General features: G+C 46.3%; 2 protein-coding genes across 2 annotated transcripts in view; both read left to right on the top strand.

Annotated features, from left to right (window-relative positions):
- The window catches only part of SP1 (Sp1 transcription factor), a 48,999-nt gene extending 43,388 nt beyond the window's left edge, over positions 1-5,611 (top strand). The window contains exon 6 of the mRNA XM_035002550.1: positions 108-5,611. Coding sequence (XP_034858441.1) covers positions 108-421 — 314 coding nt within the window. The 3' untranslated portion in view covers positions 422-5,611. The remainder of the gene's footprint in view (positions 1-107) is intronic.
- A 2,079-nt stretch (positions 5,612-7,690) lies between these two features.
- AMHR2 (anti-Mullerian hormone receptor type 2) lies at positions 7,691-17,586 on the top strand. Its single transcript, XM_035002549.1, is given in 10 exon segments — positions 7,691-11,907; positions 12,159-12,350; positions 12,617-12,694; positions 12,879-13,360; positions 14,688-14,802; positions 14,947-15,119; positions 15,322-15,469; positions 15,639-15,775; positions 16,656-16,840; positions 16,842-17,586. Coding segments are annotated over 10 exon segments (1,911 nt in total). The 5' UTR covers positions 7,691-11,630; the 3' UTR covers positions 16,966-17,586.
- Positions 17,587-23,806: the final 6,220 nt, after the last annotated feature.

Below are 23,806 nucleotides of genomic sequence, written 5' to 3'. Positions count from 1 at the left end.
GCCTAATATTCTAATATTCTAATATAGTTTGAAAACAGTGAATTGGACAAGGTAACCCTTCTTCCTAAGATGTCTGTATCTTATCTTCGTTCTCTTCTTTTACTAAGGTGAGAAGAAATTTGCCTGCCCTGAGTGTCCCAAGCGCTTCATGAGGAGTGACCACCTGTCAAAGCATATCAAGACCCACCAGAATAAGAAGGGAGGCCCAGGTGTATCCCTGAGTGTGGGCACTTTGCCCCTGGACAGTGGGGCAGGTTCAGAAGGCAGCGGCACTGCCACCCCTTCAGCCCTTATTACCACCAATATGGTAGCCATGGAGGCCATCTGTCCAGAGGGTATTGCCCGTCTTGCCAACAGTGGCATCAACGTCATGCAGGTGGCGGATCTGCAGTCCATTAATATCAGTGGCAATGGCTTCTGAGATCAGGCACCCGGGGCCAGAGACATATGGGCCATACCCATCAACCCTGGGATGCAAGGTAGCATGGGTCCAAGAGACATGTGGGAGAGAGAGCCATGAGGCATTAAAATGCATGGTGGTGGGAAGAATTGGGGGAGGGATATAAGAGAAGAGATGGGGTCTTGGCACCCACCTATATCATCAGTACCTCCTTGAAGTGGGAAACATTAGTGAAAATTCTGTTGGTGCCACCCTTTGATGAGCATTTGTTTGACCCCAGTTTCTTACACTTCTTATCCCAGCCTCCCCTTCCTGCGTTTCCCTTCTCAGCTTCCCCATGATGGATCCCCCCTTTCCTAAAGCCATCATGCCTTGATAAATATATATGATCATTGAAATACTTTTTAACAAAAAAACAGATTCTATATTATATATATATAAATATATATATATATATAAAAGATATATAGAGATGCATTTGCAGGGGTTGGCTGGGAGGAGGAAGGAGACCATTCTGTGACCAAAATACCTTGGTCATTTTTTTATATTGCCTTATTTCCCTATGGCTGAGCCTTGTTGTGACACATCAAGCTTTTCTATAGATGTTGTCTTGGCTTCCCACCAGATTAAGCATTCATATGCTCTGCTTTTAGTTTATATATACATACATAATGTTTTTCCTTTCTTAATTTTGTCTTTTTATTTGGGATCAGCTTCTTGCACTCCTTTCTTGACTCAACCTTTCTGTCTCCCTTTTCTCTCACCTGATCACTTCATGTTTTGGTTTTGGTAATGATCCTTGGATGAGGCACTTCTGTCAGTCTTTTAAGGTCCTTGTTCCCAGCAGCAGAATGGAGAGCCTTGAAGCCCAGGCTGATGCTTGAGGTAGCTGTGGAGAGAGTGTTCAAAATACTACTGACGCAGGCACCGTCTTGGCGCTGGAGAGTCCAAGGCACCTCTCGTCAGTAGCTGCTTTAAGCATCAAGAGTCTTTCTATGGAATTGTACAAGAGACCCTTTAAAGGTTATAATCTGGGATCAGTTTGTATAAACCATCAAAAAGCGGTCAAGTAATAGGTAGGGGCTTTCAATAGGAAAATGATGTGCCCAGAAGCGGAAGTGACTCATAGTAGTCCAGTTCAGGAGTTAGTGGAGTATTTGGACTTGTGTACAGTGTCTTCCAAAGTAGCTCTGAGCTTTGGTGTCTGGGTTTCTGGGGGCACATTCTGAAAGGAAATGCACTTCCTCTTTTGAACATCCCCAGTAGTTTCTTTCTCATGTTGTTAAGGAGCATCAGCCAATGAATCTGTTCCCAGTTTCCATTCTGCAGAACTCCAGAGCATGTACCTAGTGGCAAGGCAGTGGTTCCTTGATCTTTTCCCTTAACTCTTCCTTGGGTGGTTCCTAAGGGAAAAGGAAGCACACGATCATGGGAATGATAGCTCAGAACAAAAAGAAATCTTGTCTTACCACTGTGGTTTATAGGAGAGATCGGGAGACGCCATCCTGCTTTCTCCATGGCCTGATTCCTGAAGAGACTGATCCAAAAATTATAGCGGCAGGGAACTCTTAGTGCATTTGGCACTGAGATTTAAATGCAACCAGAGTTGTCCTCAAGGCCCAGCCATTAAAACATTGTCTCTCTTGACCTTCTGGTATCTTGTCAGAGAGCTTTTCACTGTGAGGAAGTGTGGAAATGGCTGTGTGTATGTGTGTAATCTGTTAGGTTGGGGATAGGTTTTCTGTTAGCCTATACTAAAAGAGACCTGCAATAAAAAATTGCCCTGATCTGATAGAAAATGAAGTGTTTGTGTATGACTGTGTGTGTATGTGTGTTTGTGCCTGTATATATCTACACAATGAGAAATTATATTTGAAATTGTTGGAAAATAAATCAAATTCAGCTCAAAAATGCCTTTCAGGCCCATTACCTAGAAATCTGTCTTAAAACCTGGGTATGTTCCTGAGGTCATTTCTTTGCTTATGCTAAATTAGTTACAATTAATGATGGGGGATATTCGACTGCACTTTTGAAGAAAAAACTATTTTTGTGTTTGAAAGTGAAACCAACATCCAGATCTATAGCAGCGTCCTAGTTTCTTTCATAAATCTTTTTACCTTGACTACAAATAGATGATGCTATGATTCTACTATATATTTTATATCAAATCTATCCAAATTAGGGTCTGGGTAATTTTGTGTTGTTGTTTAACCAGAAATACAATAACTGTTGATATTCTAAACAGTAGTTCACTCCATTTGGTCCTTCCCCTGCAGACTTCATACACTCAGGAACTATTGCGAGGAACTTTCCCCAAATCAAATTCTGTTAATACTGAAGTAAAAGTCATCCGTGCCCAGCCACTTATCACACACCCTTTATTCCCACCGAAAGGCAGAACTCAGAACCTGTTATTGTATGTCTGTAATCATGTACGTAGGCATCTTTTGGAGGAAAGGGGCAGGATAACTCACCGGAGTGTGTGGTATTTTGCTAGAGCATTTCAAGAAATGGAATCTTCCCCAGTATGAAATTATTTGATATAAACTAGCTTAATGATGCTGAGGACTACAAGTGTTTAGAAGGTTATTTGATGATGATTTTCTCTGGGATGAAATGCTGGTTTACCCTCAGCCCCCTTCATGAGCATTGTTATAAGTGAATTCCTAGTCCGTTCTCTCCACTTGCCCTCTTTCCTTGTTGCCAAGGAAGCTCCAAATGCAGTATCTTGTTTGGCCCCCAGACTGAAGCAGCTTCCTCTCCTGTCTTCCAGCAGCAGTGAGCCGCTCAGTGTTTTCCACAGGGAGTTTGGGAGCCAGCAGTGCTTGAGTCATGAGCTCATTGCTGAAAATCCCTCTCCCTGAACATTTTGGCCAGCAGAAATTAATGTAATTGACAGGCGTATTGATTCTAAAATTTTTTTCATGAGTTGCTTTTTTTATTTAAATTTTTTAGATGACCAAACCTGTGGGGCAGGGGATGCCCAGAACAGTGGTAATATTAAAGCACCCATTCCCTTGTCCCTTCAGGTTGCCCATTCACATTCATCTGTGTACCATTTGACTGTCTCTCTTATAAGCCAGGGCAGTAACAACCCACACCCATCTTCCTTCAGGGACCTCCCAGCTAGCACCCTGTTTGTGGGTGCTATGCAGAATGCCATTTAATGGGTATTTCTCAGCCTGATTCAGAATAAATAGAACCCTTGATCCCAGAAAGTATAGACTGAAGTATGGGGTAAAGATTATGATTGGGGGAGGGTTAGAGACAAAAGCTGTAAATTACTATGGCTGATTGATTTATTTCTACTATATACATATATATATATATATATTTTTTGCTTTTGTATATCCTATATAGGAAACTAAGCATTGTATTTTTTTAACAAATCTGAGAAAGCACTATGAACTGCGGATGTTTGACTTTCAGAATATATTTTGTATTGTTAATATCTTCACATTGTGTGAATACTGGAAACTGCAGATCTTTGCTAGGACGCAATAAATTTATATACTTTTTGAGGGGTTCTTCGGGGGGTGTTAATCAGGCCCCTGTTACGCTTTGGGGGAGCCCTGGTGCTACTTGCTTAGAGTTTTCATTCAATTGTAAGTACCCTGATGCCTTTTGGACCTTGGGATCAGAGCAAACAATTTTTGGAGATCCCGGTACCAAGGAAATGCAGATAGTCTAGCTTCCTCAAGTGAGGGGCCCTTAGCATAGCTCTCCTTCCCCCTATTCAAAGCTGGGTAGCCTCTTGGGGTGAGGAAGAGAAATGTGAAATCTCAGAGTTTCATCTCCCTTAGAAGAGAGCCAGTAACTTATATGCAAGGATGAAAGGTGGCAGCAGTAGTTTTGGGGAAAGGGAGGAGGATATGGCACTCCTCCAATCCCGGAAAACATTGCTTTTGAAACTGCTGATAAAACATGGGCAGGTTATTACTTTTGTTTGGGAGCCTGTGTTCTCTCTGGTGCCTCTCTTGGCTCTCCTCCTGGGGTACAGACCTCTTCTAGGAGGATGAGCAGACCAGCTTTGAGGTTGACCTGTTTCTTTTCTTTGTCTGCCTTCCCTAAACACCAGCCCCCAGGAGGACATTAAGCAGCCTTAAGCTTAAATTCCTACTCCCTCTTCCCGTTTTGGCTTACTTGCCTTAAGAGTGAAGGCTGGGAAAGGGTAAAAAAGGGGAGTCCCTGGCTTCATTCCTCCCCTACGTCTTTTCCAGTTTGACTTCCCCAAACCCAGAAAGATTTCCTCTACCACGTTCATTGGAGAGAAATGAGTACATTGTCCCGTTTTCCTCTTTCCTTATTATCAAACAACCCCTAGCCTGCCTTGTCCCTTTTAAGTGAGAAGAGGTGTGGTGAACTATCCCTCAACTCCCTTCAGTATCAAAAAAAAAAAAAAAAAAAAAAAGCATAACAAATGGGGTTAAGCTGGGGTTGCAGGTAGTGAGGACTCTGTTAATACCTCTCCTGGGGTGTGTGTTTTCCTCTATCTCACCTTCAGGAATTACACTGTGCCTTCTCCACAGGGGAATGGGCTTTGTCGACCCAGCCCTCCACTTTCCCAGCAACTGCTCTTGAACGGTGTGGACAGGGCAGGTCTTCACCTTTTTCTCCCAGTGGCATCCCATAGCCCTCACCTGGAGTCTAGGGCACAAAGACTTTGGGGGAAGCTGGGGGAAATATACTGAGATTGACCTGAGGAGACCCTTTTTACACACACCAATGGCAGCTGCCCCAGGGCCTGCTTCCTGTTACCCAGTCTGTCATCATCTGGGAGGGAGGGGCAGTGCTATCTGGTGCCTAAAACAAGTTTATTTCTCTTTCTCAATACTGGCGATAACCAGTCTCCATACCACTGTTGCCTTTTTAAACCTCTTAATATTCTCATGCTGTGTTTGTTGTTGATTCCAATCCGATTATCACCAGGGCCGTGTGGGGAAATACTTTTAAATGCTCTCTCATCTGTTCTTGCTCTTTTTTCCCCCTGATCTTGTGTATGTATGATGCTAATCTCTTGTCTTTCAGTTTCTTCCTGCTCTTTTGTATCTTCCTTTCTTGTCTCTCCCCCTACCTTTTGTCTCTGGGTGTTTTGGGGCTTTTTTTTTTTTTTTTTTTTTTTTTTTTTGGCCTTTTTGTACAAAGATTAGTTTCAATGTAGTCTGTAGCTCCTTTGTAAACCAATTAAAAAAAAAGTTTTTTTAATAAAAAGCCATGTCTCTGGTGTGTTGACAGGGTGGGAATGGGGAAAATATGGTTATAACTTCATATACTGTACCCAACAAAGTTTTCCAGGTATACGGTGGTGCTCCCATACATGTTAGTCGGTGCAGTTGCCCCACGCTTAGCTCCCAGGCAAACAGTTTCATGATCAGATCAGTGTGCCACGAGTACATAGAAATGTGGAGGACCAAGGGGAACAGGGCAGGCCCAACCTCTTTTTAAAAAAAATTTTTATAAGCTTTTTATTTTGGAATACTTTTAAATTTAAAGGAAAGCTACAGAGTGCGGAGAGATTCCATATACTCCTTTCCAGTTTTTTTCCATTGTTAACATACTACTGTGGTGTGTTGTCAAATCTCAGAAACTGATGCTAGTACATTACATTAGCTAAACCCCAGGCTCTGTGGGTTTCACCAGGTTTTCCACTGATGTCCTCCTTCCGATCCGGGATCCGTTCTGGGATGCTACATTGCATTTCATTGATAGGTCTCCCCAGACGCATCTGGTCTGTGACAGTTTCTTAGTCTTTTCTTATTTTTCATGACCTTGACAGTCTGGGAGTATTGGCTAAGTGTCTTGTAGAATATCCCGCAATCTGAATTTGTCTGATGTTTTCCTCATTATTAGACTGAGCTCCCAGGTTTTTGGAAGAAATACCACACAGGTGAAACAGTGTGAAATGCCTTTCTCATTACATCCTCTTGGGTATATGAGAGCCACGTGACATTACCAATGCTAACCTTCATCACCCTAGTTAAGGTAGTGCTTGCCAGCTTTCTCCACTGTGTTTCCTTATTCTTGGGAAGCAAGTCAGTAAGCCTAGCGCATCCTTAATGGAATTGGTGGGAATTTAAGTTTCCCTTCCTGATGGAAGTAACTACATAAGAGTATTTGGAATTCTGTGAGGAAATTGTCTCTTCTCACTCTTAATTTATATTAGTATGTACTCATGTATGTTTATTTTATACTTAGGTTATAATCCAGTTCTACATTATTTTCATTGCTCAAATTGTCCCAGCTCTGGGCATTGGGAGCTCTTTCAGGTTGACTCCTGAGTCTCTTTGATACATCTACATCCTTTTCCTTTTTTGAGCACTTTCTAAAGAACGTTCCGAAACACAAGATGCTTCAGACTTAACCTTGTATTTTCCCAGCCCCAGCCCTAGAATCAGCCATTTCTCCAAGGAGCCTTCGTTCTTTTTATTGGAGAATGGTATTTAGAAACTTAAGATCTAGTCCCAATATATTTTACATTCAGTTAATAGCAGCCTGTGTCTAACGTGATTGAATCTGGATTATGGTCCTTTCAGAAACTGAAATTGAAGTTATTCTGATGGCCTTTCCAATTTCCCATCAGCCTATGGTTTCCCTTCCCTTCCTACCTATCCAAGAATCCTCAGTCACTTGTTTATACAGTGGCTACCAGCATTCTCAATTACTTTGCTCATTTGACTCCCTTTGCTTTTCAATCACTCAGCCATGGGTAAACTCAGTCATTGGATTTCCTTATTTAGCCATTAGCAATATAACATTTTAACATTTGGCTTTATTGGAGGGTATTTTTTGGGGGGGAGTTGGGTGTTTTGGGGTTTTTGTTTTTGTTTTGGTTTTGGTTTTGTAGCCCTAAATGGGCCTTTAATAGCTATATCATCTATTCATTCAGTAAACATTTATTGGGCCCTTGCTATGTCCCGGGTGCTGAGCTAGGTTGAGGATAAAAAATAAGACCGGTCCTGCCACCACATACTTGATAGTCTGGTAAGTGAGAGAGAGATCATTACTTGCAGGGCTCCCAATCCTGACCCCATTTTTTAACAGATGCTTTACTTCCTATTTCGTGGAGAGAACGTTTAAGCATGAATTTCCTCAAACTTCCCTCACCTCTCCCTATCTCCCTACAAACAGCCGTATACTCACCAATGCTAGTTTACCTCCTTATCTTTTCTTTTTTTTTTAAGATTTTATTTATTTATTTGACAGCAAAAGAGGGAACACAAACGGAGTGGGAGAGGGAGAAGCAGGCATCCCGCTGAGCAGGGAGCCCGATGCTGGGCTCCATTCCAGGACCCTGGGATCCTGATCTGAGCAGAAGGCAGATGCTTAACGACTGAGCCACCCAGGCGCCCCTCCTTATCTTTTCTTGGGAGAGAAAGTTGGCCTTTGCAAGGCCAGCCCTACTACCTGTGCTCTTAACCTCATTTCCTCATTTGGATAGTATTTTCCCCTTTCATCTTCAGTTTCTCCTGGGTTCCCTTTCGTCTTCCTATAAGCATGTTGAAATCTCTCCCCCTGTCCCTCTGCTTCCACTTCAAGCTTCAGATCTAGTTCTTTTCATTTCCAAAGTTAGTGAGAGTAGTTGACAATTTTTGTCTTCTTTTAGTGAGCCCCTCAGGCCACTTTGTTCAGCACCTATCATGTACGAAATTGTTTCTTATGAACATCTGCAATCTGGTTGCCAGCTCCGGTGGTCTTTCAGTCATTTGCCTCTTAGACCTCTTGCAACCATGTACATCTTAGAGCTTCATTCCCTTGGAGTGTGAGACTGATACTCCTGGTTCTCCTTCATAGCCACTTCTTCCTCTGTCCCTTAAATGTTGGTGTCCCTGTCTTGTGTCCTTTCCCTTACTCTACCTTTCATCCCCTTAAACAAGTTGCATCCACTCTTTAGCTATCCCAAATCTTAAGCCCTGCCTTTTTTCTCAACCTGGCAGACTGCTTACGGGACATTTTCATCTGGATGTCCCACAGATAACTCAAAATCAAGATGTAAGAAGGAGAAATGATCCTTTGTGTTCCCCATCTCACTTAACAGTATTACTACCCCTTGATCATTTATACTTGAAACCTCAGAATCATCTTTTTAATTCTCACTTTCAAATACCCACATTCATTTGATTACCAATCCTGTCAATATTACCAATACAATGTGTATCAACTTTTTCCCTTTTTATTTCCACTGTCCTAGTACTCACCATGGCTACTGCTCAGGTCTCATAACTGATCTCTCTGCTTCTAGTCTTCCCAAACCCTAGTCATCCATCTTCCACATTGGCACCAAATCCCTCCCTAAAATCTTTTACTTTCAGGAAAAGTCTAGTCTCCTTGATAATAGACCTGAAAAACCTTTCCAGTCTGGTCCCACTCTGTCTCTAGGGTGATTTTCTGCTTCATATCTCATACCTCTTTCTCCTGCTCACTCCCCCCTGCCCCCAACACACACTATTTTTGATGCTCCCTTTGCCTATAATCATCACCCTCCTTTTACTTGTTTTCAGTGTGTTTACCTTCAAGACAATTTGTCCCTTTCTCTTTGAAACCCTCTAGGTACTTTTCTTCTATGCCCTGTACAGAATTAGCTTATTTGATCTTTCTGCTTATAGAGCTCCTTGCTCATACCCCTTGGTCTGACCCATAATTTTCTGGTTACTTGTTGATATATCTTCCTGCCTTTCTGGACTATGAGATCCTGGAGGACAGGAAACACGCATCTCTTTGTAGGCCCAGCACCTACTGAAATTCCATTTTAAGACGGAGACCTTGGGGCACCTGGCTGGCTCAGTTGGAAGAGTATGTGACTTTTGATCTCAGGGTCATGAATTTGAGCACCACGCTGGGTGTAGAGATTACTTCAATAAAAAAAGAAAGGCTGAGACTTAATATTTTCTGAGTTGAATGAATAAACAACTCACGTTAGCTCTGTAGACAGGGGGTCAAAGGTAACTTACTGGGCCACTGCAGACTTGAATCAGGATCCTGATGAAGAAAGATCTTTGTGTATGTGGAATCCAGGGAAACTGTTTCTATGCTGGGGTCCTTTCTCAGGACCTTCCTAATCCCTCAGCATTCAGATTATTACCCCTTCTATCACCACCTCACCCTATAAACCTGGCTGGGATGTTTCTGTCTTTGAGAGGAGTAGTCACCCAAGGCTTTGGGTGAGGAGGTGGCCTTTCTGCCTCATCCTTACTTTGCTCCCCTCTGGAGGAGGTAGTCTCCTGAAACACTCCAGACACAAGAAGCTATTTGACCCTCAACTCCCCACCTGCCCTCCAACCCTCCAGACTTAACTGATCTGGGAGCAGGAAAATAGCTGTAACTAAGTACAACATTCCATCTCACTGGCAGGGCCCTGCTGATTCCAAGAAGGTCCCAGGGAGGGATGGGCAGCTATCCATCTGCCTCTGGCCCTGGTCATTCCTCCGGCTGCTCCTTCACAAGTACCGGGGGCTTTTACTCTCTCCTTCCTTCATGCAGGCTCCCCAGGAGAAAGGCTCCAGAATTAGACAGTTAATACCTATACCCTCAGTCCTGGTCTAAGCCAGACCGTTCCCAGAAAGGGTTTCTAGGCAACCACCAGGGGGACAGAAGGCTAGGAAAACGGAACCAGTCCCCTCTGACTCTTAATTCTCAAGGGAGCCAACTGCTCACAGGTACGGAAATGATTACCTATTACTGAAATGCTTTACTCTAGGGAGGAGTCTGGTGCAGCTGGACTCCTGTCTCCTATTGCAGCACAAGTGTAGACTTCTTCCATCTCCGTGCTGCCATTCACGCTGCACACCCTGAGCTCTGCCTTCACATTATACAGTCCCTGCAGCTTAATAAATATAGAAGGTGGACTATGGATATTAGTCATCAGAGGAGGCCCTTTTGCCCTTTGAAGCATCCTGAGTTTCTCCTATGTCTGCTGACCTCTGGTGGCGGTAGTTTGAACTGTACCCTCCCTTTCTAGTTAGCGGCCTGCTGGCAGGTAATGGTGTATATTTTCTCAATAATCCAAATTCAAATATTCAAATACTGTATCAAATGGAAATATTTTTTATTACTGAATTTTTTGTTTTCAGGCATCATAGAATAAAGAACAGGGCCTGGGCTTTGGAATCAGATTTACCTAGGTTCAAATCCTAGCTCTGCTATTTCCTAGCAGAGTGACCTTGGGCAAGTTACCTAAGCTCAGCTTTCTTACCTGTATAGTGAAAATAATAATAAATAACTCAATGGGAGAATGAGATGAGATGACTGTAAAATGCATAGCCCTAGCTGTGCCCTAGCACATAGGTGCTCAATAAAAGTGTTTTTTTGTTTTGTTTTGTTTTGTTTTATTTTACCTTCTCAGTGATTTTTTTCAGTGTATGACTCAAGATGATTTTTTAAATTTTGGTAACATAAAATTTACCATTATACCCATTTTCAATGTGACTTTTTTAAACTCTGAGAAATTTTATATGACTCTTTTCTGATTCTGGAGTTTGGAAACTGAGGTCAACTTTAGTATGGTTTATGAAGCCTCTCTTTGCCCAGAGAGCTGCAGATCTGAGCCCTGAAAAGAAAGGATATTGGGCACAGCTGAATGGCTCCGTTGACCTCACTCTGGTTTCCAGCCTAGGAAGGGCTGACAGGCTCCAGCACTTTCTTCCAGGGTCCGCAAAGGGCAGAGGCTTGAAGTTAGGCATCATAGGGTTCTCAGCTGGGCCTCTAAGACCCCTCCTCCCACTTTGCAGAGCAAAGAGGAGGCAGCTGCAGAGGATATGAGCTCGGTTCTCTGCTCCTCCCTCTCCTTGCTTTTCCCTACACCCACCCTCTCCCCCACAGCAGCCATCTCCCCCACAGAGACTGGGAAGAGGGAGGGGGCGGGGTTGGGGACTGAGGGATCAGAAGCCCCACAGCGCCCTGTCTCTGAAGGAAGCTCTGGCCAGGGCAGCTGTGCTGGCTCATGCTCCCCTCCTAGTGCTGCGCGCCCCCTCCGGCATGATGCTGGGGACTCTGGGCCTTTGGGTACCACTTCCCACAGCTGTGCGCGGTAAGTGTCTACAGGGAGGGGCAGGGCCTTTTCACTCACCCACGGAGGGAAAGGGGCACTGGAAGCAGCAGCCACACCCTTGAAAGCGTGAGTGGGGTGGGTAAGTGAGGGCAAAAAGTAGAGCCATGTGTCCCCACGGTGAGGTCAGGTTCCAGACCTCTGCTGACCCTGTTTCCTCCTCTGGGTTTACTGTGCTGGCCCTAGGGTATGAAACAGGTTGCGTCTCTCCTTTTGGCTGCTGCTTTGGCCCCTGCATTCATGCCCATCTTGAACCCTCCCCTCTCCCCACCCTGGGCCACAGCACCCCCAAACAGGCGGACCTGTGTGTTCTTTGAGGCCCCTGGAGTGCGGGGAAGCACAAAGACACTGGGGAAGCTGCTAGATGCAGGACCAGGGCCCCCCAGGGTTATCCGCTGCCTCTACAGCCGCTGCTGTTTTGGGATCTGGAACCTGACCCAAGACCAGGCACAGGTGGAGATGCAAGGTGAATGGCCAAGTATATAGCAGGTAGTAGCTAGGGTGGGAGACAGGTACATCCTGGGCTGGGGGTGACAGCAGCGGGAGAGGAGGAGAAATGGAATGTGTGGAGGGCAAGAAAAGCCTGTATGAGATGGAGGGGTTGCCTCTGATAGAGAAGGGGGTTATCCTCTCTGTTCCTAGACTCTATTATGCTCGCTTGCCCTCTCTCTCTGTCCCTTTCGCCCTTTCTCTCCTCTTCTAATCCCACCCCATCAGGATGCCGAGACAGTGATGAGCCAGACTGTGAGTCCCCCCACTGTGACCTGAGCCCCCGAGCCCACCCCAGCCCCAGGTCCACTCTCTTCACCTGCTCCTGTGGCACTGACTTCTGCAATGCCAATTACAGCCATCTGCCTCCTCCAGGGAGCCCTGGGACTTCTGGCTCCCAGGGTCCCCCACCTGTCCCAGGTAGCCATGCAGGGTGCTGGGGCCTGGTGGGGGCTGGGGCCCAGGTTAGGGTGAGAGGTAGAATCAGGGCCAGTTCTCACCCTACCGCCATCCCAAGTTGTCCTCCTCCTGGCCTTGAGAAGTTGGTTGCCTTGGTGACTGGGAGATAAGGGGCTTGTGACCAATGTGGGGGTGGGTCCAGAAGTAAGTTCTCTGAGGAGGGGGAGAGGAGCAGAGTGGATTTGGGGCAGGGCTCATCCAGGCTGCATTCTTACCTTACTGTCCAGGCGAGTCCATCTGGATGGCACTGGTGCTGCTGGGGCTATTCTTCCTCCTCCTGCTGCTGCTGGGCAGCATCATCTTGGGTACTAATCGACTTCATCCCTCCCTTGTGACTCCAAGTCACTGCCCCAAAGCTCTGACCCCTCTCCGGGTTCCCCTGACCCCATGGTTCTGAGATCTCTACAGCCTGAGCCCCTTACCTCCCACAAAGCCCTTTTCCCAGTCTCCATGCCTATGCACCCTGACCCGAGGGCTCTTCTGCCCCAGCCCTGCTACAGCGAAAGGCCTGCAGAGTACAAGGTGGGCCAGAGCCAGAGCCAGAGCCAGAGCCAGAGCCAGACTCAGGCAGGGACTGGAGTGCTGAGCTGCCCGAGCTGCCCGAGCTGCCCGAGCTGCGTTTCTCCCAGGTGCCCTGGGGGGGGGGGGGTGCCCTACAATCCCTCCCAAAGGGTGTGCTGGGGAGGAAGCCTGGTCCTGATACCAGCAGAGGTTCCCACCCAGCACTGTGTTCCCACCAGGTAATCTGGGAAGGAGGTCACACAGTGGTGTGGGCTGGGCGGCTGCAAGGCAAACTGGTAGCCATCAAGGCCTTCTCCCGGAGGGCTGTGGCCCAGTTCCAAGCTGAGAGAGCGGTGTACGAACTGCCAGGCCTACAGCACGACCACATTGTCCGCTTTATCACCGCCAGCAGAGGGGGCCCTGGCCCCCTGCCCTGTGGGCCCCTGCTGGTACTGGAACTGCACCCGAAGGTGAGGATGGAGGGACATCTGTATGTCTTTGCCCATGTGTGTATGTGGGTGCCGCGCTGGGTGGCAGCGGGGCCCTGCTCGTGTTTATTCTTCTGCTTCAGATTTCCTCTACTCTAGAACATTAGAAATGATTTTTTGTTGTTTTCTTGGTTTTTTATTAGACAAGAAATACTTGCTAATATTTTTAACTCATGAAACATAGGGAAGGAGAAATCAAAACTATTCATATTCCCAACCTTAAGGAAATACCTCCAGGCACAGCCCTCCAAACCATTTACACACTCATTCAACAAGTATTTATGGACCATATGCCATACCTCCTGTGCTAAGACAAACAGCCTCTTCCCCGCCTTTGTAGATTTTATAGAGTAGTGGGGGAGACAAAAGTGAATCAGGTAAACACAAAAATAAGCGCCAAATGTCAAGCGTGTTGAGTGCTGAGAGAGGAGGTACCATGAGAGAAGAATAAGGATATGTGACTGGAGGGGAGGATCATGAACAGGAAGGATGAAGAGGACAAGGTAGGCAGGGACCAGACCACACCTACCCTTGTGGGCCACCTAAGGACTTGGGACTTTATTAGCCCTTGCGGTCCTCTCCCTCTGAAATCTTGAATTCGGAGAAGTCCCCTCTTTGACCATGTGCCTTAATGCCTAGCTCAAAAATCTCTGCTTTCTTGGGTTGGTTTGTTTGTTGAACTTCCCTGGCACACTAAAGGTGCTCAGTAATGTTTGTTGAGTGAGGGATGCTAATGCTCCTTCCCCTCCCAGTTTCCACTTGCTACCCACCTTTCACTCTCCTTGCCAGCAGCTCTCCCCAGGGGCCTGCTCTCCCACCCAGGCCTGACACCACAGGCCAGGTGGTTCACCACACTGAGCTCACCTTGCCTCTTCTGCTTCTGTTGTTGTCTCAAGTCCCTAGGCAGGATAAGGTAGTTACTAGTGAGTGACCCTAGAGTCAGACTGCTGGGATTCAAGCTCTACTTGTTTCTCACCAAGTGACTTCCAGCAGGTTTACTTAGTTTTCTTTCAAGCTCCTCGTCTATAAAAGAGGAGTGACAGGAGTACATGTCTCCTAGGGTTGTGAGGATTTCAGGAGGCCTGGCACACAGTAAGCACTCAGACACTTGAGCTAGGGTTACTATTTTTCCCATCAATCTGACAGATGCATGTTCTCATTTCTCCCCTGCTCTTGTCTTGGCCTGGATGGATCAGTAGGTCGTCTGCTGGGAGATGCAGGGGGAAGTCTGTAGATTGATCTCTGCTCCCTGGGGTGGATCAGCCACCTCCAGCTTATGTGTCCTCCTCTTTTCTCTGCTGCTCCCCAGGGCTCCCTGTGCCACTACTTGACCCAGCACACCAGTGACTGGGGAAGTTCCATGCGGATGGCACTGTCTCTGGTGCAGGGCCTGGCATTTCTCCATGAGGAGCGCTGGCAGGATGGTGGGTGAGCTGGAAGTAGGAAGCCATGGGAATCAGGAACCACACTGCTATGTTTCTGATTCTCCCTTAGCTCGGAGGGGAAGAATTGGGTCCAAAGAGAAAGGAAGAGGATCCATGCCCCTTCAACCTTGGCTTCTCTCACAGGCCAATATAAACCAGGTATCGCCCACCGAGATCTGAGCAGCCAGAATGTGCTCATTCGGGAGGATGGGTCGTGTGCCATTGGAGACCTGGGCCTTGCCTTGGTGCTCCCTGGCCTCACCCAGCCTCCCACGTGGGCCCCTACTCAACCCCGAGGCCCAGCTGCCATCATGGAGGTGAGTACTCTGGATAAGGGTGAAGCCCAGGATGACGGCAGTGTTGCTGATGGAGATGGGCCTTTTGCTGTGACAACAGTGCAGCAGTACCTATAGCGTTTGGGACATTGCAGACTCTAGTTGGGGGGAAGTTGCATGGACCAACGTTGCAGTGAGGCTTGCCCGGGAGATGGTTCTTGGCGCTCCACGCCTTTCTCTCCAGGCTGGCACCCAGAGATACATGGCGCCAGAGCTCTTGGACAAGACTCTGGACCTACAGGACTGGGGCACGGCCCTCCGACAAGCCGATGTGTACTCTCTGGCTCTGCTCCTATGGGAGATCCTGAGCCGCTGCCCAGATTTGTGGCCTGGTAAGGATGGGTGCGACAGTGCCCCCTCTCCCCCCCGCCATAACTCACCCACCCATTCTAGATGCACCTACCTCCTGACCCAGGAAGTTCTGCCCTTCTCCCTCTTGGCCTTTCCACAAGGAGGCACCCCAGGGCAAGTTGACACCTAGCCCCACGTGCCTTTCCCCAGACAGCAGACCACCACCCTTCCAACTGGCCTATGAGGCAGAACTGGGCAGCACTCCCACCACCTGTGAGCTGTGGACCTTGGCTGTAGAGGAGAGAAGGCGCCCCTACATCCCATCCACCTGGCACTGCTTCACCACAGTAAGAGGCCACCTGCTAGTGGGCTGGGGACCTGGAAAGTGTGGACATGGCTTCAAGGACTTGCCTACTGGGACCAGCCCATCTGCTTCTGTCCTCCTCTCATCTGCCACCACTCTTGTCTCGTGTTCAGCTGGAGCTGGGCAAACTTCCTCTGCACCTCAGCTCATCCCCTTCTACCATAAGTCTCACAGCCCATTCCTGAGACAGACACCTTCCTCCTGCTCAGACTTGCCTGGTCTGTCTCTCTCCTCCCCACCATTGGTTAGCCCTATTTCTCAGTCTCCTCCTCCAGGAAGCCCTCCTTAGCCTTGCTTCTGCCCTGAGCTTTGCTCCCAAGATGGCTCCTCTCCTGGTACAGTGGAGCCCAACATTCAGTCCGGTAATTCCTCACCCTGTCCCACACATCTGTGTTTCTGCCATGACCCAAGAAAAGCCAGTCCTGAGTATAAAGGGTTAAAAAAGTGGCCAAACAGTGAAATTTCAGGATCTGTATAATTAGTTTCCTAACAGGAAGCCCCTTTCCCTGCTACCTGGTCTGAAATCTCCACTGCACAAGTATCTGTTGGGTTAAACATTGTTTGCCTAAGACCCTGGTTGCCTGAAAGGAAGGAGAGTAAGTTCCCATCAGCATGTGAAGTCATTAACCTGAATTAGCTCCTCAGAGGAAAAGGGGGACCCTCTGGAAGACACCCAAAGAACTGTCTCATTGGGGGCAAGATGCAGAGGGCTGGATTGCAGGGAGGGGGAAGGGAGGGAGGCCCCAGGGAGGATCAGAAGAGGAGTGTTGAAAACAGGGTAGTGGTGGACACCTTTCAACTCTGGGGCTACTCAGGGAGCCACTGAGGATCCCAGGATTAAGCCTGCTTCCCATTCTTCCCAGGACCCTGGCGGCCTGAGAGAGCTGCTAGAGGACTGCTGGGATGCAGACCCAGAAGCGCGGCTGACGGCGGGGTGTGTACAGCGGCGCCTGGCCGCCCTGGCCCAACCTCAGGAGGCCTGCCCCTCCCCAGAGAGCTGTGCCCATGGCTGCCCACCTCTCTGCCCAGAAGACTGCCTCTCAACTCCTCCCCACTGCCATTCCCCTTTGTAGGCCTCAGCCGAATGTCTGCTCCTTCAGCATTCAGCAAGGCCCTTGTTCCAGGAATCCTCCTGTACCATGTCTCACCTGTAAATGTGCAGCTTATGTATAATCTATGTACGTGCAAACATAAAGGGGCTGATCGGATGCCCGGCTGCTCTGCCTCACCACTCACTGCCTTTCCTATTTGCCGAATGCCTGGATCCTTCTGTGGGCATCCAGTACACTGCAGTCCTGACCAGGGACTAAGGGGTGGGTATGCATAGGAAAGAGGTAAAGTCAGCTTTATCTCCATGTCCTTGGGCCTTCCCCACTTCATGTGATCCTGGGCTCCTCCTGTCTCTCTTCTTTTCCTTCTCTACCATAAGCCTTCTTTGGGTGGGATCACAAGGCGGTCATTGGGGAAAGATGAAATCGCTGCTCTGCAGGTGCCCTTGTGGGGGGCCTGCCCAGGGTCCTGAGGCTGAGTGGGAAGGCCTCACAGAGCACAGGAAGCTTGGGTTTTCAATGAGCAGTTTTCCAGGAGTGGCTGGGGCAGTAGGTGTAGTGTCCCATGGTGCGGGCCGAAGCTGCAAGGAACCTGGGTAGCAGAAGCATAGGCTGTGTGGAGGAGAGAGAGGAGAGGTTCTGTGTAGAACTGTAGGCAAGGCCTTGTGAGTCCTACTGAGAAGTTCTTCCTTCATTTCTTTTTGTTCTTCTCTACCGGCTTTTCTTTCCCACCCCAGACCCCTTTCATACTGGGTGCCCCACAGGGACATTTCACTCTGGGTACCTGGCTTATAGCCCTAGTTCAGTTTCTTTTTTTTTTTTTAAGTGTTTTTGTTTGTTTGTTTGTTTTTATTTTTTTTTAAGATTTTATTTATTTATTCATGAGAGACAGAGAGAGAAGCAGAGGGAGAAGCAGGCTCCCAAGGAGCAGGGAGCCCGATGCGGGACTCAATCCCAGGACGCTGGGATCATGACCTGAGCCGCAGGCCGACGCTTAACCATCTGAGCCACCCAGGCGCCCTGTTTTTTTGTTTTTAAGTAATATCTATACCCAATGTGGGGCTTGAACTCCTGACCTCAAGATCAAGTCCCATGCTCCTCCAATTGAGCTGGCCAGGCGTGCCCACCCTCCCCTCCCCGTTTAGTTTCTAACTGACTGCTCTTGGGGAAGTTACATTTTCTTTCTAGGCCTCAGGTTTCTCATTTGCTAAATCAGGGGGTTGAGGCCCTCTGGTCTAACTCCAGTAGAGCAATGGGAAGGCTTTGACTTCACTACAACAGGATTGATTCCTGGTCAGTGACCAACGAGCCCTGTGTCTTTGAGCAAGTTACTTAACCCTAGCAATCTGTTTTATCATGTATAAAATATGGGTAAAAATACCTACCCTGCTTGCAGAGTTTATTCAGGGTAAACAAGAAATGGTGACAGGTCTTGTGCAGCACCTGTCCTCAGTGGACACTGTAAATGGGAACAGTTGTGACTGAATGTTGAGATGATCTCTCGTCCCTTTCCATGTTGGTTGTTCCAGCATTAGCCTCTGCAGAGCCTGTCCACTCTCAAGCCCTGAGACTTCACTTTCCTTCAGAACTCTAATTCTTTACAAGACATCATCACGGGAACAGGCAGTCACCACCTGAAACTAAACACATCGAAATCCAAGCTGCTGCCTTCACCGAGAGGGCTGCCTTCCCCTCTTCCCTGGCTCTCAAGAGCACCAAGTCCCTTTCTCTCTCTCTCTTTTGGTAATCTCTACACCCAATGTGGGGCTCAAACTCATGACTCTGAGATCAAGAGTCAAATGCTCTTCTGACTGAGCCACCCTGCACTAAGTTTCTCTTGGTCCTAGAGGATCCCCACAAGGAAGGTGTTCTGTCTGCTCTGTGACCCCAACTCGTCCCCCCCACCCATATCCAGTCAGTTCTCCAGTCCCATTGAGGTTGCAGGCCCCAACTATTGCAATTGCCTCTTGGCCACCTATTTTCCCCCCAGTCTTAAACACCAGGCTCTGAATAATCTTCTTTTTTTTTTTTTTTTTAAGATTTTATTTATGTATTTGAGAGAGAGAGTGTGAGAGAGAGCTAGATCATGAGCAGGGGGCAGAGGGAGAGGAAGAAGCAGGCCTCCCGCTGAGCAGGGAGCCCGATGCAGGTCTCGATCCCAGGACCCTGAGATCATGACCTGAGCCGGAGGCAGCCGCTTAACCGACTGAGCCACCCAGGCATGCCCAATAAATAAAATCTTTAAGAAAAAAAAAAAATAAAAACTTTTATTATGTGTTGCCTCTGCCCAAGTAGGCTACTTGCCTTTTTCATGACAATCCTGTGAGCACCACTTACGGAGGAGGAAACCAAGGGCTCAGAGAAGTTTAGAAATGTGTGCAAGACCTCACAGATTTTAAATAAAAGAGTAGGGATTTTCAGCCATTAAAAACGATATTTAAAAAACAAAACAAGGGGCACCTGGGTGGCTCGGTCAGTTAAGCGTCGTCTGCCTTTGGCTCAGGTCGTGATCTCAGGGTCCTGGGATTGAGCCCTGCGTTGGCCTACCTGTTCAGCAGGGAGTCTGCTTCTCCCTCAACCCCTCCCCCCACCACTGGTGTGTGCTCTCTCTCTCAAGTAAATAAATAAAAATCTTAAAAAAAAAAAAAGATATTTATGATGCCATAAATTATTAGAAATGGATAATGTCACATGAAAAGAATTTACAAACATATGCTGACAAGCCTAGGATTATGTTAAATCAAAAATAAACCTATGATCGGGGTACCTGGTTGGCTCAGTCAGAAGAGCATGTGATTCTTGATCTCAGGGTCATGAGTTCAAGTCCCACATGGGGTGTAGAGATTACTTAAATAAATAAAAAAAACTTTAAAAAAAAACTATGATCACAAGAAAAACAAATCCCAATAGAGGAACATTTTACAAAATACCAACTAGTACTTCTCAAAATTATCAAGATTATCAAAAAGAAAGTCTAGGGGCGCCGGGCTGGCTCAATCAGTAGAGCATGTGACTCATGATCTTGGGGTTGTGAGTTTGAGCCCCACATTGGGTGTAGAGATGACTTTAAAGTGAAATCTTTTTTTTTTTTTTTTTTAGATTTTATTCATCCATTTGACATAGAGAGAGAGAGAGCACAAGCATGGGGAATGGCAGGCAGAGGGAGAAGCAGGCTTCCCACTGAGCAAGGAGCCTGATGCAGGCTCCATCCCAGGACCCTGGGATCATGACCTGAGCCAAAGGGAGACATTTAACTGACTCAGCCACCCAGGCGCCCCTAAAATAAAATCTTAACAAAGAAAAAAACAAAAAACAAAGAAAGTCTAAAAAACTGTCACAACTGGGGCACCTGGGTAGCTCAGTTGTTCGGCATCTACCTTCGGCTCAGGTCATGGTCCTGGGGTCCTGGGATCAAGACCCGCATCGGGCTCCCTGCTCAGCGGGAAGCCTGCTTCTCCCTCTCCCCCCCCCCCCTGCTTGTGTTCCCCCTCTCACTGTGTCTCTCTCTCTGTCAAGTAAATAAATAAAATCTTAAAAAAAAAAACAAACAACTGTCACAACCAAGAGGAGGCTAAGGAGACATGAAAACTAGATATAATGTGATATCCTGGATAAGATCCCAGAATAGGAAAAGGACATTGGGTGAAAACTAAATAAATCTGAATAAAAGTATGGAGTTTAGTTTCTCAATCTTTCTGTAAATCTAAAACTGTTCCAAAAAAATAAAGCTTATTAAACAGAACAAAACAAAACTATGACCATCATAATGGCCATAAATACAAAGAACAATGGGAGGGTTGTGGTAAGCATGACAATGCCTACTTGTAGTATTTTTGAGTAGGTGTGTTGTAATATGTTGTAATGTCATTAACATAAAAGCTAGAAAACTTAGATTATAATCTTGGCTCTCCTAACTGTGAACTCTTAGAAATGTTTATTTAATTTTCTCAGAAAATTGAATGAATTATTCTGAGTCATTTCCAATCCAATGCTTCCACGATTCTATGATAAAATATTAAAGTCCCCATTGTGAAGATTATTTCACTAAATCGAGTATGATATTGCTGATTAGTGATTCCATGCTCATAGAGATGCAGAGTGCATCACAGAGATGCAATAAATTGTATCCCTCACATCCAGTTCCCCCTATTATTAACATCTTACATTAGTATGGTATGCTTGTTACCTTAATGATCCAATATTGCTTTGTGATTAAGTGATTTTTTTTTAAAGATTTTATTTATTTATTTGAGAGAGAGAGAATGAGAGACAGAGAGCACGAGAGGGAAGAGGGCAGAGGGAGAAGCAGACCCCCTGCTGAGGAGGGGGCCCGATGTGGGACTCGATCCCGGGACTCCAGGATCATGACCTGAGCGGAAAGCAGTCGTTTAACCAACTGAGCCACCCAGGCGCCCCTGATTAAGTGATTATTAACTAATCTCCATACTTCATTTTTTTTAAAGATTTTATTTATTTATTCATGAGAGACAGAGAGAGAGAGAGAGAGAGGCAGAGGGAGAAGCAGGCTCCCCGCTGAGCAGGGAGTCGGATGCGGGACTCGATCCCAGAACCCTGGAATCGTGACCTGAGTCGAAGGCAGAAGCTTAACCATCTGAGCCACCCAGGCGCCCAATCTCCATACTTTATAAGTACACTTTTTAGAAACTCAAAAACATAAATCTCTGAATAGAGTCAGACTCAAGGAAGGGAAACTACGTGGCTGAACACAGGGCTGCTGGATGGTGGGAAGAAGACTGATTCTTGACTTTCCAACTTTTTTTTTTTACCTCTTGGATTTTGAACTATTTGCCTGTTTTGGCTATTAAAATTTAGTATTTACTTAAAAAGTTTATGCCAGAAAAAAAGATGGAAATATTCTAAAATAACAGTAGTGATTCTGTTTAGATAAATGGGGCCTCAAAAAAGTTTGCTTTTTCTTTCTGCCTTTCTGTTTTCCAAATTTTCTTTAATTCTCATGAATCACTTAATAGATTATTGAAAGCACATAAACAAATTTACTATCACCAGGAAATATTCCTTGAAAAACCACATGTGACTTTACATTGTCTCCCTTCGTACTTAGGAGCTCAACTTGTAACAATATGTTGTTTGCTGAAACTTCATTTGTGAGCATCACATTCTCACCTGGACTGTAACTAAGAGCATGGAGGGTGTGGAGGAACATAGTTTATATCCCTTCCTGTTCCTTTATAGCACCCAGTTCAGGACTCTGCATATAGCTTGGTGGACTGGATAGAGTCCTTAGTTCCTGACCTGAATCTGCCATTAACTGAGGCGAAACCTGCAATAAACCATTCTGCTTTCTGAGCCTCATTTTTCTCATCTGTTCAAGGAGGGTGCATTCACTTTTAATGTGCTAAATTTATTTTCAATAAATGTTTTTTGACCAACAGACCTGATAGGAAAAAGATAAAGTCCTTGATAGGAAAAAGATAAAGACCATATTTGGTTCCATGAGAAAGTTGCATGCCTACCTGAAGTTCTTAGCAGGCAAGTGAAATATGTCTCACGCTGCTTTGCATTTCTTTTCTTTCTTTCTTTCTTTTTTTTTTTTAAGATTTTTTTATTTATTTGACAGAGAAAGACACAGCGAGAGAGGGAACACAAGCAGGGGGAGTGGGAGAGGGAGAAGCAGGCTTCCGGCGGAGCAGGGAGCCCGATGTGGGGTTCGATCCCAGGACCTGGAATCATGACCTGAGCCGAAGGCAGACGCTTAACGACTGAGCCACCCAGGCGCCCCCTGCTTTGCATTTCTATAGTGCCTTTATCGGGTCTAGGGAAGTATCTACAAAATTTTCTGTATCTTCAGCCTCTTCTCTGAATGTCCTTATCCTGGAGTGGTAGCTGCTTTTTTCTTTTGCATACTCTGGAGGAGGGTATTTTCCTTTCTGTCTGTTGCTACTTCCAGATCATTTCTTTATCTTTCTCCTCCAAAATCCCAAGCATCTCTGAAATACACGCCATCAGACTGCACCACTTCCTACTTCACCTTGTGATCATTTACGGACCTCCTGGTCACTCTTCTGTATTTGTTGAACATTTCAGCATCTGGATCGAAGTCTCTTTCTTTTTATCACTACTTTTATCATCATTGTGTACATTCTCTACATCATTACGTAGATAATCTATTTATGTATTTCTTTAGGAAAGAGTTTATATATTTGAGACAGAGTGATCGAGAGAGAGAGCACAAGCTGGGGGAGAGGCAGAGGGAGAGAGAGAAGCAGGCTCCTTGCTGAGCATGGAGCCTGATGCGGGGCTCGATCCCAGGACCCTAGGATCATGACCTGAGCCGAAGGCTGACGTCCAACCGACTGAGCCACCCAGGTGCCCCTAGATAATCTATTTAATTCTTGCTTCTTTGACCATTTCACTTCCAACGAGATTTTCCTCCACTACCTCCACCAAGAACTCTTTCAAGCATTTCACTTTCTGGATACACCTTCTACCTCCTTTTCAGCTCACTTACTCTAGAGAACCTCCACTGACATCCAATCCATTGACCTGCCACTTTGTCACTATCCATCACACCCTTCTGTCTTTCCTTATTTACTCAGTTTATTTTCCATAATCTATCACCATAATCATTACCATGTATGCACACTTAATAGCCTTGCCCTCTTTTCCCTTCCCCTTCCTTGTATTTTCCAGGCAAACCCTAACCCCAGTTAAAGCCAGTTCTCCTATTCCACAGCTGTACCCAAGCATTGGTGTTTAACTGGAGGAAACCACCGCCTGTGCCAACTAGTCCCACTTTACATACGGCTCACCAGCCTCAAGTGGGCCCTTCATGCTGCCCAGCAATCCTACTACAATTCCCTAATCAACTCATTTGCCCACTTTTTGAGATGACTCTTTCTAACCTTCTCTTCCCACCTCCCTATTAAATAATAATAATAATAATAATAATAATAATAATAATAAAGAACAGCAATCAGCAAAGA

This window comes from Mirounga leonina, unplaced genomic scaffold (assembly GCF_011800145.1).
Source record: "Mirounga leonina isolate KUSES-001 unplaced genomic scaffold, KU_Mleo_1.0 Mir_126, whole genome shotgun sequence".
NCBI classification, from domain to species: domain Eukaryota; kingdom Metazoa; phylum Chordata; class Mammalia; order Carnivora; family Phocidae; genus Mirounga; species Mirounga leonina.
The sequence above is the reverse complement of the archived record's forward strand: the minus strand, read 5'-3'. Positions and strand labels throughout refer to the sequence as shown.